Raw genomic sequence first — 14,097 nt, 5'->3', positions numbered from 1 at the left:
ACTTAACCTCAAGACTACTGAACTCGTATCCAATGGTGTATATGTATGACTTCAATCAGCTTATGAAATCGGGTGGCCCCATTTTATTTCCTAGGGTGAACAATTGTGTCACATGTGATATGCTTGGACTCCACTGGTCATAGCTTCTGTCTAGAATTCCAGGAATCACATTTTGGAACCAACCACTAGTCAGCTCAAGATTTAAAGTATGAAAATTCTACAGTCTCAATAAACTCCGCTCTTCCAATAAACTTTCATTTACGGATTTGTTTTTCTTTATTTAATGGTGATGAAATGGTCGTAATGAAGTCACTTATTTAGTTCTAACTGATACAACAATTATAATTTATCTTTTTAATTCATGAATTATTTTAAAAGAGAGGGTTTTTGAATGAAACGGATAATTTCTTTGTGATCCAGCAGAGGATACTAGTCATTGAATGCATATTTAACCGTTGTTCATACTAACGATGAAGAAGGTACAATCAGTATGTGTACTGTTTTTGATCATGCTCTTGTATACTATGTCTAAATGTTTTTAAATAAATTGCATCAGAATAATTTTCAAGTTGATAGTAGTTTTGAGTGTATATAGAATACACTTTTAATATAATTGTTATTAGTGAGGAGAGTTTTCGATATACTTCAATAAATTTACCTCGGCCTAGAAGGCATCTAATATTGGGCTCCCTAAGAGGGCCTTCTAAACCGATTTCTAAGGATTAACCCGTTTACATTTCGAAAGGGAAATTCAAAACAATCAACAGTTTAATTTTGGAATACGATTGAAATTCTAATCAAATTGATCCTTTAAAAGTACCTTTTGTTTGGTCAAATGATCAAGCTCTATGGAATCATAAATCAAGAAAGTCTTCACGGATTTAGAGGTTCAAAGTCGAACTTTATACGAAAAGGTAGACTGTTTAATCTGTTATACATTTATGACATTAACACTTGAAATTTCCAAGCACTTTATGATATGATCTTTTCTTTCTTTTTCAATAGACTATTATAGAGTTCTGTAGCTTCACCTAGTGATACCATTGAAAACGAATTTTTTCTGAATGCTGTCTTCATTTCTTCTTTTAATGACACAAAGAGCTATTTTCCTTGTAATTGCATTCACTTTTGTAGTAAAGCTCCGTTAAAGATTATGAAATGATGTTTGAGTTATACAATGACATTTAAACTATGACAGCTTAATCCTCAACTACCAAAGATGATGTACAACAATTTAACAGTGCGCAAGTAAACTTAGAACCCAACTGATATCTACGGTATAAGATCTGTAAAAAACTTAGATTCGGAGGTTATGAAGTAAACCTGGGGTATATAAATTCTATTCATTTTATAATTGAAATATGTAGTATGTTGCCTTACCCACATTAAATTATCTTTAAAAGGGACTTAACAAACATCACCATATTTGAACAGATAAGATTCCTGCTTCTACACAGACCCAAAAACGATATAAATGTTTACGTCACATTTTAAATGGAAAGAACGTTTAAGTAAATAAGCTAAAAGCTGTTGTGTCCCATGACCCATCACATATCACAAGGCAAAATTACCAATCAGAATACTGACTCATATGACCTTGTTCCTTAGCTAAACCAATGACGCGTCAACTAGAACTACCATCCTTGAAACAACACTGAATCCTTCTTGGTCCATGATGTAGTAGCTTCTCGCCTAGTTCAGCCCGTTCAGTCCAGATCACAATTTCAGCATCCACTACATGAATCACATTTCAGACATACGTGGTTGATACACAAGCAAAGCAGACCTTATAAGACCAAAAGTAGCTGTGAGTGTAGAATACTGTAACTGATAAATTGGGAATAAGTTAAGAATATTAAATCGTCCATAATTAGTTTCTATCAGTTTATTTATTTTTCATTCGGGTAAAACAAAAGCAGACTAATTTTCCTGTATTAGTCATCTCTTTGAATGATTATAGTTAAACCATACAGTTGGTTGAAGTAGAAAAAAATTGACCTACGTACATCAAATTTAGTCTATACCCCATCAATATTGATCATACTTTATAAAAAAGTATTTTTGTAATGATAAACTCAATCTTTAACTTGTGCCCAAGACTGATAGGTCCTGAGTTTGAATCTCGAGAGGCGGGATTGTGGATGCGCATTACTGAGGAGTCCCACAATAAGACGGAACGGCCATCAAGTGCTTTCAGGTTTTCCATGGTGGTCTAGCTTCAATTGACTCATGATTTCAACTATAAAATTACTAAAAATCTGCACAAAACCCCCTTCTGTTAAATTACAAAAACTAAACTCTACAAAGGTTATCGTCTCAAATAACTAATGTTAATATTTTTCTTAGAAACTACTAATTTCGGCATTCTTAGGCTCTGAGGACTATTTATTTGTATGAAGGGGATTTTTGGGAATAGTAGATTTTTCATAGTTTAAATGACGAATTGATCTTATAGAGATCAACAATGGAAATCAGGAAGCACTGTGTTATGAGTGCTCACTGTAAAGAAGTACCATACTGGGAAGAAACAGCTGTTTAGTGCTTCCAAGTTTTTAAAGATAATGTAACTAAAACCAGTTCGTGATTCAAACTACATATTTATTTTATTTATTTAAACACATTCACATTGGTACAAGAAAGCACTAGATACATATGCGCCACACAAATCTCATTCGATTTTGTGAGTGCTGTGATACTGCCCAGGTGCTCAAACTGAAACAGGTGGTTTTCTTAGGAGGCCATGCCCGGAGCCTTTGACCTAAAAGTGTGATCCACATGGCAGTGGAGCATCGTAAGGAGATGCAGTCCCATGGAAACTGGTGACCGACGATTAATTCAAACGTCATTTGTTCCCTCAGGATACTGGAGCCCATGTGCACCATTGATTTGGAATCAGGATTTTCCAACTACCCTAGGTGGACTCGCCGTGTCCACCAACCTGGTTAAATTGCCAGATATTCGCTTTTCATCCTCTCAATTTCGTGAACACCCCCGCCAAGAGAAGGCAGTGCGTAGGACTTCCCTGACAGAGGCTATATACGCGTGGCCATGACAGAGCTGACTTTCCCCACTCTCGGCCGTACCAGGGCATTTGGAGGAAAACTACAGGAATTATTTATTTCATCAATAGATCATATTGTTTTGATCCATTTAAGTTAGCCCAGTGACCGTTAAATAATACAACTTAAAGACAGAAAATAGTAATGAATTCTTAAAAAGTTTATTGATTCATTTGTTTACGGTATGTTTAAAATAATACATATATAATAAATCTTAATGATAATTACACACATACTATGAATGTAAGCTACCCATAATTAAATGAAAATATTATGACTGCGAGAACCGTTATTAAGAAACCTAATTCTTTGAAGGTAATTGAACACATTAGATTACTTGAATAAATCCAATATTAAACTGATAGTATGTATGTATCATCTTTTGCTTCTTGACGAGCCAATGCTTCCTACAATGAAACATATGAATATATGGATATATAATATTGTATTTTGTAGAAATATTAAAAATATATAAATCAAATAAGGGGATCCTTTTTATAACGAATTTATTATCAAGTTTTTCATCTAACCAAATTATATTAATGTTATGTATGTTGGTAATCTCAGTATTCACACTATACAACTAATGGTAGAGTTTCGTTCTCTGAGCTGGAGTTTTTAATCGTTGGGCTTTGATTGTTCTTCTAAGCATCATCATCAGTGAAAACGTCTGGTAGAAGTGAAGTACTTGAATTTCTCTACATAGATCTAACTGCTAGTCCTGACGACCTTGATTTTGATTAGTTACTGTTGTCCTTTAACCTGTCATTGCTTGTATACTTATTTTGATTATTTCTCCTTTTGATCTGATTCTCGATTACATAGTTGTCCACGATTTTTTTTAATTGGCTGACAAGTTGAAGCAGTTTCTATGTGTTTACTGATTTCTGATCGATCTGAGTGTCAAGGTTCTGAAATTTTTAAGGTCTTGTTAGTATTCCCTCCATCCAAAATCTCAAGACTTTCCCAATCGGGTGTATATCCATAATTATTCACATACACTCATGGAAACGGAGATACATCATAGGATTGAACATCTAGTAGATGTTCATGACGACGTAAATGAAGAGGGTGGCGACTTTATCAGTTATAATGTTTCTCGCATTAAGAAAAGTTTATGTTTCAGATGCCTTTTTTGTCATTTCATCTTTTGATTTGACTGAAGTGTTTTTGATGAATATTAAAATCCTTCTATTACATCACCAGATCTATAATTCGCACACAATTTTGCAAATAATTCAACTTTAAAACTTCATCTATATATATAAAGATACTACAAACAGCGATGCCCCCAAATGTCCTGGTACGGTCGAGAGTGGGGAGAGTCCACTCTTCCTCTTGAAATGCTCTCACATGGTGACGCGTATACAGCCTCTATCAGGGAAGTCCTACGCACTGTCTTCCCGCACCACAGGTGTTGTTTACGAAATTGAGAGGACGAAAAGCGAATGTCCGGCGCTTTGACCGGGTTGGTGGACACGGCGAGTTCACCTAGGGGAGTTGGAAAACCCTGATTACAAACCAATGGTGCACATGGGCTCCAGTATCCTGAGGGAACAAATAGCGTATGAATCAATCATTGGTCACTGGCTACCATAGGACTGCATCTCCTTACGATGCTTCACTACCATGTGGATCACACTTTTAGGTCAAAGGCTCTGAGTGTGGCTCCCTAAGAAAACCACCTGTTTCAGTTTGGGCTCTCGGGCAGTATCACAATCCTTACACAAATCAAATAAGATTTGTGTGGCGCATATGTATCTAGTGCTTCCTTGTACCAATATCTATGTGTTTAAATAATAAATAATAACAAACAGCGATTGAATATCTAACAAAGCACAAAGATTTAACTTTCATTCATCAATAAACCTACTTTATTTATCGATTCATGTACTATCTCTTCTTCTGATAACATTTCAGACGTTTTCTAACGAAAGAAAAAGAACATATGAAACATATGTATTCCTTGAAGCTCTTTTTATTCGAATAAGTTAACTTAAATTCATTAATGTTATGGTTTCCTAAGAATTCATCAAATCATTCGATTCATTATTATTAAGTAATTTTAATGTTACCTACTGAAATGAAATTTTTCTAACAATCTACCAATAGTAATTATACTAATTTAAATCACGAAATGATTTTAGCCAAATCCCTATTGAAAACTAAGAAACGATGGGCAACAGTTTCATCCTAGTGTCAGATCACTCAACAACATGCATTTTACAACCCCACTGACAGAAGTCAGACTCAACAGCTATATGTGAATTGAATTTTATTTTATTAACTCTCAGTTTGATTGGTTTCCAGTTCACATAGTTTCGCTGTCTACTTACAAACTACTTCATCATCATATGCATAAACATATTTTAATAGTTGAATTCATAAATCGATCTACGCTAAACCATCAATGAAAACCTGGAAGCACTGGATGGACTTGTCGTACGAGTGTGAGACTCCTCAACAGAGCGCATTCACAATACGGCACTCAAAACTCAGACTCAGGACTCTCGGTCTCACGCGCACACATGCTAAACCTCCATATCATTGAAACGGACTCCAACGGTTTTAATGTCTAACCTCAATCGATCCACAATTCATCCGTCATCATCAAATGTTATTGAATAGAAACAAATCAAGTCAATGTACAATGTATAATTCAACAAACATAATCACTCACATTCAATTGACTTATTACAACAAGAAATATAATTATAAGGAAACCAAGCAAAGTTATTCCAGTTTGAAATATCATCAAAGTTGGGGAATTTTTCGACTCTGGATGAAATTGTCTCACAATAAGTGTGATGTTGAGTATCATAAATGTAGATATTCCAAATAATGCTATTATGAACTGAACACTTTTTGAAGATAATGAAACATCTTGATTATTACTGGGTTTCTTTGACTAGAAAAAAAAAACAATACCGTTGAAACATTTAATCGCCATATGGTGAGCATTTTGTAAACTATATTTTAAAGCAATAAATATCATCAGAAGTGTTGAAAGACAGTTAATTCATTTCTGAAGGCCTAAAACTTCCTACTTTTGGTTTTAAGTACTGAAACTGATCGGTCGTTTTTCGGCACATGTGAATCCTAAGCGAATTACCGAGATATTGCCGTCGGTCACATGCATTTCTAAACAGAGATGAATATTGCCTAGCAGAGGGATCCAACACCAGCGTTTCGTCAATAGCTAAGTGGATTACTCATTGGGTGTTTGAGGCAAAAGACACTGGTCTCTATCCTCGTGTGAATATCAACACAAGTGCAGGGAAATCCAGTTGATGAGTACAGAAAGGATGAAACATATCTCTTGGATCCCACTGCTAGCCAATATATTTCTGTATTTCAAAAGTTTAAAAAATTGTTGTGAGGTAATAGAAAATAATTTACTAAACACATTTCAGAAATTGAAAAGATTGCATTCTAACATACCTACAACATCAAGACTACACATATTTCACTTAAGTTATCCAACATTAATATACACAAATCCGTCATAATATTCAGATAACTGGATATATGTAACACTCATTTACTGAGTGAATAACTAAAATTCTAGGGGATTTTCACAGACGATTTTCCAAATTATTTGGCGGTGAATTAATTTACTTAGTAATAAGTTCTGATTTCTCAAGTTACATAATAAATTCATTTAAATTTAAAGCTATCAACCTTAAGACGTAGCTGTACAATGTATTTGTTACTGAATTATTATACATCTTAATCCATACATCTAAAAGTTATTATTTAACCATGAGCTATGAGATATATTGACAGACAGATTGAATAATGAAATGCTTCATTATTCACTTCAGTTATAGCCAATTCTTTAGGGCGTGTCAAAAGACAAATACTTTAATAACCAGTAAAAAGTTACTCTGTTACAAACTTTACTTACTAAACTTTGATGAATAACACTAAACGGTTGAAGATAAACTCCACTCTCGTTCGCAATTTTTCCCTTATACCTGGCGGTCAACCAAAATGAAGCGGGAATTATTATTAACACTATCGTAATACGTTATGGAGGGTGTGTTTCGTTATCTGTCGTTTTTGCTGGCTCACATGAAAAATGTAAAGTTTTCTTCGACGAGAATACCACACTATCCTACTACGGACGTGTCAAGTGTAGCACACTCAGTCATGATAGGGGAGAAATCACAATATAGCAAAAATCATCTCGCTAAATAATCCCATAATATAAATCAGTCCAATATATGTACAATTGAGTGACTAAATAAACCAAAACTTAACCGGTATCACTGACTACGATACATTCAGATGTATTGACAACGTATAGTTTATCCCCGAAACATTAAATCGACTATGTTTTAAATTTTCTTTTCTTGCCAGACCATGAATTAAAGAAAACTTTTTCACATCTTTCCCCTTGCTCACCTCAAACCTGTCATCCAATTATATTGATATTTTTAAAAAGGATTTTGAAGGTTATTATTGTTTTAGTGTTGATATAAAAACCAATAATTTGTATGATGATGACCATTTAGATAGCAATGAGCCCTACTAGTCACACTATTGCTACCTCAGATTCATGCTGTTTCCAGTTACGTTTCGGTCGCTGGAAGCGCTCAATCATACAGTAAGAAACTTCAAGCTGGTAACATTTTGTCATTCATGATTCCCAGTACCATCAGAATGGGAAACCGTACATTAGGCTTGTGTTCTGTAGAACTGGTCGTAAAGCTGCCAGAAGAAATCCTAATTGTCCCAAAGGAACGAGGTAAGTGTAATAATTTTATAAAACTGTTTCGCCTAGTGTTTTATCAAAGTGCGGTTGCCCTGATTTATAATTTCATAGGAGACAGACAGATATCGGGTTTTACTTTGTGGAAACGTGAAGCACAACCATAAATGCAATACCTTGGTTTATCACAATAGATCATAGATTCCATGGATGATCATAGTGAACTAGTGATTTTGAAATTAAATCATCCGAAGACTATGTAAATGAATTCAGAGAAAATCCTGTTTGAGTAACTTGAATTTTAAAGATTAATCACTAGTGATGGTCTTAAAAACCATCTCTTACGCTAAATGCCAAACATATTTCATGTAACAAACTATAATACTATTTAACCAAGTCATTTTCTTGTCCGCTTGTCTTTGTACGATATATTAATATTGTAGCTGCTTCTATGCTAACACAAACCCATGTAACTGATCCTGACAATTGGATGGACTTTAATAACTCTGATAGTGAATTACTACTACTACTACTAGCATTCGATAAGCACTAAGACGAACTTGACACACATGACATTGATCACCACCCAGTGATCAATCAATTGTGAATGAATATTTCTCATGTTTCATAATCCTTTTGTTTGTTATTTATTTACATAGTGAAATTAGATAATCAACTGTTTATTCATAACTAAATGTATCTGGTATTTTGAAAAGTATATAAGAAATATCGAGTGTGAAACAGTTATTCATATATGGTAATGGATGAAAGTTGTGAAATATTGCAAATTGATTGAAGTTAAACATATACACCGTTGGATGCCCACTTAGTGGTTTAGAAGTTAATTATACGTAAGACCGAAATATATGGGTTTGACTCCCTATGATGGAGTTGTGGATATGCATTGTTGAGTAACCTTATAGTCAAATGAAACAGCTGTCCATTTCTTTCAGGTTTGTAATAGTAGTCTAGGTAAAAATCAGCTAGTTACTTAGATTATGAGAATCCCATCATCTCCACCAATCATTTTATATTAATATAAAAGATGTTCCTGATTACAGATAAATTTATGAACGAACTTGTTGAAAGAAGAACTCTCTCATTAAACTATATTAAAAAGTAATTATCAAGCAAACATTGATAAGTTATTTCATAATATTTCAAAATCTCATTATTCAGTCAGTCAGTCAGTCAGTTACAACGTAGAACTTCGTGCGTACGTACATCAGCTCGAGTTGCCATACCACATTAGCACAGAAATGCAGTTGTCGATTCAAATCCCATATTGGTAGAAGTAGTAAGAGTATAAGTATTATGTAAAAGATAAGGGTTTGAAGATGTTATTCAAGGAGTATAATACGGTGGAATAAATTTAGAAAGAGAAAAAAGATACGGACATGAGGAATTCAGAAAATTAGAATTTGGCAGAACACAAAGAGTGGATGCACATTCGCCATTGCAAACGATTTTGAGCCATGTCATTTAAGGCCTCTAACCATCGGTTGCTATCATCTCGCGAATCCCAACCAGGTAGTCTACACCTACCAACATGGCTCAGTCCACTTGTCAGTGACTTCATGGATTTGTGCCATGTTTTGGTCTAGCCGCCCCTAGCTTTCTTCCAACCTGCTCCTACACCATAAAGCATTGCACGTCGGGGCAGTCGGTGGTTGGGCATACGTAACACATGTCCCAGCCATCTCAACTGATGAAGTTTCACTACTTCATCAATCGATTTGCCATCCTTACCTAATACCCGTTTCCTAACATTTGCATTACTTACCCGGTGGTCCAAGGATATACGAGCAATGCGTCGAAGACACCTATGATCGAACACTAGTAGCCTACGAATGCCCTCTACTCTTATCGGCCATGTTTCGCTGCCATAAAGTAGGATGGAACGGACTGCTGCACAGTAAACCCGTCCTTTTGTTGCTAGACGGATATCTCGCCCACGCCATAAATGGCGCAAGTTGGCGAAAGCTAGACGAGCCTTCTGTATCCGTGCAAAGATTTCGTCACACACCAGACCACAAGGGTTGATGAGACTCCCAAGATAAGTGAAGCTGTCAACACGCTCAACTACTTCACTCCCTATCATTAGTTCAGGTGTCGATGCAACCCAATCCTGAAGTAACATTTTGCACTTCGAGGGAGAGAATCGCATCCCGAACATGCCTGCATTGTTGCTTATAGTAGTCAGAAGACTCTGCATTTTGTCAGCGTCTTCACCGAATAAAACTATGTCGTCGGCGTATTCTAAGTCAACAAGTGAGCCTCCTGGTAAAAGTTCGACTCCAGGAGATTGAGATGATGAAAGCGATATCTCTAAAAGCATATCAACGACAAAGTTAAACAAGAATGGGGAGAGTGGACAGCCCTGACGAACGCCACTTGAGGTAACCAATTCTGATGACAGTTCGCCATAGGCTCTAACTCGACCAGTTGTGTTCGAGTATAAGGCCTTTATGAGGTTAATGTACTTCTTTGATACTCCTTTCACTGACAAACACTGCCATAGAACCTCACGATCAACTGAGTCAAATGCCGCCTTAAGGTCAAGAAATACTACTATTGTGGGACGTCTGAATGTATGTCTATGTTCTAGGACCTGACGTAGAGTGAATATCTGGTCTATGCAACCACGTCCAGGTCGAAAACCAGCCTGGTTTTCTCTAGTCTGCTCTTCACCAGCTTTGGTTAGGCGTCCAAGTATTATTGAAGCTAATATTTTAGACACTATATTAATTAAACTGATCCCTCTGTGATTGTCACAGGAGGACTTTTGTCCTTTCTTATAGACTGGCACAATCAGTGGTTGGGACCAGCCAGATGGAATTACGTCCAGTTCCCAGATTCTACCTAAGACCTCAGTCAATCTCGTTGCTAGTACTGGACCACCATCCTTAAAAATCTCAGGGGTAAACCTGTCAGGGCCAGCGGCTCTCCCTCGCTTCAGATTTCCTATAGCTTTTTCAACCTCGTAGAGAGTTGGAGGACTTACCTCAATTTGCCATTCAGGACGACTGGGGATCGTGGGTAACTGAGGTGTGGCTGAAGGCCAGTTGAACTGATCCCTAAAGTGTTCTGCCTATCGATCCAATCTCCTGGATTGAGAATGAATGACATGTCCACCTTTGTCTGAAATAGTTTCGCCAATAGTTGGGTTCCTAATGCCGGTTTCTTTAATAAGTCTGAATAGCTGTCTGCTGTTACCTATTGCCGCTGCCTTTTCCATCTCCCTTGCTTTTGCTACCCACCACTGTTCACGATCATTGCGTAGGCTTCTTATTAGCCTGCGCTTAAGCTGACTCCGCTCTTCGTTATGTTCAGAGCCATATGGGATGAGTTTACGAGCATCTATCAGTGCGGTAGATGCTGCCGACATCCACTGTTTCTCACTGACATTATGGCTTACCTTACCAGCGGATATCATTGCTGTTTCCACAGCTTTTCGGATATCATTCCACGCTGCTTCGGGGTAGGCACAACTTACATGTCTGTCAAACTGTTTTTCCAGTTGTTCCTGAAATACATTCTTAGCTTGCTTATCATTAAGTAGAACCCTTAAAGGCTTCCCTGCAGTGTCTTTCCTACGTCCAGTAAGACTCAGACAGATACGTGCTCGCACTAGAGCATGATCTGAATCGAAACATGTGCTCCAGGATGATCGACAGTCTTCTATCGAGCCCCTCCGTCGGTGGCTGATAGCAATGTGATCTAATTGGGTCCAACGTTGGGACGAATTCGGGGGTCGCCATGTCAAAAGATGTTTTTCCTTATGCTTAAAGTTAGTATTTGCAAGAAATAGGCGGTTATCTGAGCACAGCTGCAACAGACGGTCGCCATTATCTGTCCTTTTAGCCACGACACCATAAGATCCTCCCAGGTATCTTTCCCTTTCACTTAGTTTACCTACTTGAGCGTTAAAGTCACCAGCCACTATTACCACATCAGAACGCCTAGCTTTTCGGAGAAGGTCAGAAAGTTTCCTGTAAAACTCATCTTTTATATCGTCTGAGCTGCAGTCAGTGGGAGAGTAGGCAGAGACGACGAAAAGGTAACGACGAGTTTCCCTATCTTTTCGAGTCCTTACTGATCCGTTTAGTCGGACAGCGCATAGACGACTGTCTACTGGGATCCAGTCTAAAAGAGCTAGTTCTACCTTACGACTTAATGCTATACCTACTCCAGCGAGGCCACGGGAAGCAGCATCAGGGCTTCCAGATACACGAAGCGTGTATCGAGATGGTTCTTTATCATGACATAATGAGGTCAAATGAATGACGCTACTCGGATCTTGTATGCGTGTTTCGGAAACGCAGCACACATCGATGGTGTAAGATTCTAGAGTCCTAGATAACGAAGCCTGTTGTCCTATTTGGCACAATGTACGGACATTAAAAGTCCCTATATGTAGTTTAGAGCGTGGTTTCAGGAGACCAGGAATAACGTTCCGTGTACTTGAATCGTTTGCCCTAGCGGTGCGAGGTGATAAAAGGACGTGAGAAGGGTTAGTCGTGGAGATAAGAGAGTTATTAGGAGTAGGAAGGATTTGAAAGTGACCAACTTGGTCTCGTGTGCTGTTACGGGTATGAGGGCTAATATCACTTCCCGGCTGCCCACACCGTGGAAGGGTATTTCTTGAGAGACCTGAAAAAGAAGTTGGATTAGTGTTGGTCTTAACGACCTGGGAGCGTGACCGCAGTGCCCAACAGACAACTGCTTGAGGCCTGTCACGCACGGCCTTTTTGTGGGGGATTTTTGACGTGTTAGCTCCGTTCTTCAAAGAAATTTACCGCTGGAGACGGAAATCCGTAGGATAAGGCGAGGTGTGCATTTTTAGGGTCGACCTTTTCTAACCCCACCCCTCCTTGTGGGAAGGCAGCATCGCTGTCATGCTGGTTGTCTGAAGGAAACACCTTACTTCAGTTACACCTCTGTGCAGTCGGCAGTACGACTTCGCCTTCGGACCTTGGGATTGCTGCTTTTAGTCTTACCGCTCTTCAACTGACCTGTCTGGCATGGTAGTACCTTGAGGAACGATTGTTCCAGTCAGCATAGCTCGATCGCTTCATCACGATAGGCAAGCCCGACCACAACGTCAAGGTAGCAGCAACGGTCGGGAATAATAATAATAATAATAATAATAATAATAATCTAATCTCATTATTAGATTATTACACTTGTGAACATGCTGAAGGAAGTTTAATAAATTGGTTCTGAGTATGAAATGTTTAGTTTAAAATAAGCAACTGGTTATGTCTTAGTTTATGTATGCTAAGTTTATACATAATAATGCAGTACAGTAGATAATATGAGTTAAATGCTTTCTATCATATGCTCCGTTCTTTGTTATTCACTTACACATATGTATGATGGTTGTGGAGATTGTTAACTGTTATTGAGATTGTAAACCAACCAAATTTAGAAAACTAGTGAGTACTTAGAGGCCCTAGTTTGAGACTTCTCAGATGTGTGTATCCACAACCTCACCATCTAGGGTTGGATCTAGAATTTTCGGTCTGAGGAGGATGTCCACTTCAGGCAAGGAATTGTGGTTTGCTAGTATCGTGGAATGATTAAATTTGGACATGTATACCATTAAAGCTGAACTCAGTAGTCTAAAGTTTGAGTGTTCTTGAACTAGATCGAAGATCCTGACAAGTTTGTGAATATATACTTCTCAAGATTTCCATACTAGGACAACAACAGAAAAACTATCCACTACTTTCAGATTTACAATGATTTTTTTAATAGTTGAAATCATGGGTCAATTTAAGTTAGACCACCATGGAAAACCTGGAAGCACTAGACAGCCGTTTCGTCCTATTATGGGACTCCTCAACAGTGCGCATCCACGATCCCGCACTTGAGAGATTCGAACGCAGGACCTACCAGTCTCGCGTCAGAGCACTTAACCTCTAGACCACTGAGCCGGCATCCAACGGTATTAATGTCTAACCTCAAACAATCCACGACGAAACGGCTGTCCAGTGCTTCCAGGTTTTACTGGTCTAACTTAAATTGACCCATGATTTCAACTACTAAAAAAATCATTGCTCTCTAATTAGCGGTATTATCACGTTATACATTAACAGGGCACATAAGTCACAAGTGATCACAAATTTAAATTCATAAGAGTCATTGACTTTTGAACTGAGTTATTCTGATATCCACAAGTCAACCGATTAGGCACAATAGGGATAATCATGACCTACAGTTGGAGATGTTGAATTATATCACTTGATGAAACTGGTCATAGTTGTATTTGTCACTTTTTTTGGTCTAATTTTTGAACTTACTGTTGTTTTACATTCTTTC

At 37.6% G+C, this 14,097-nt stretch overlaps 1 protein-coding gene across 1 annotated transcript in view; it reads right to left on the bottom strand.

The window, feature by feature from the left end:
* Positions 1–3,202: 3,202 nt before the first annotated feature.
* Smp_123880 (hypothetical protein) overlaps positions 3,203–14,097 on the bottom strand; it is an 11,798-nt gene continuing 903 nt past the window's right edge. Inside the window, exons 2-4 of the mRNA XM_018793156.1 lie at positions 5,740–5,967; positions 4,933–4,986; positions 3,203–3,466 (exon numbers count right to left, since the gene is read on the bottom strand). Coding sequence (XP_018647696.1) covers positions 3,413–3,466; positions 4,933–4,986; positions 5,740–5,967 — 336 coding nt within the window. The 3' untranslated portion in view covers positions 3,203–3,412. The remainder of the gene's footprint in view (positions 3,467–4,932; positions 4,987–5,739; positions 5,968–14,097) is intronic.

Source organism: Schistosoma mansoni, chromosome 1 (assembly GCF_000237925.1).
Source record: "Schistosoma mansoni strain Puerto Rico chromosome 1, complete genome".
NCBI lineage: Eukaryota > Metazoa > Platyhelminthes > Trematoda > Strigeidida > Schistosomatidae > Schistosoma > Schistosoma mansoni.
Note: the sequence above shows the minus strand (reverse complement) of the source record. Positions and strands in the feature narration are given on the sequence as shown.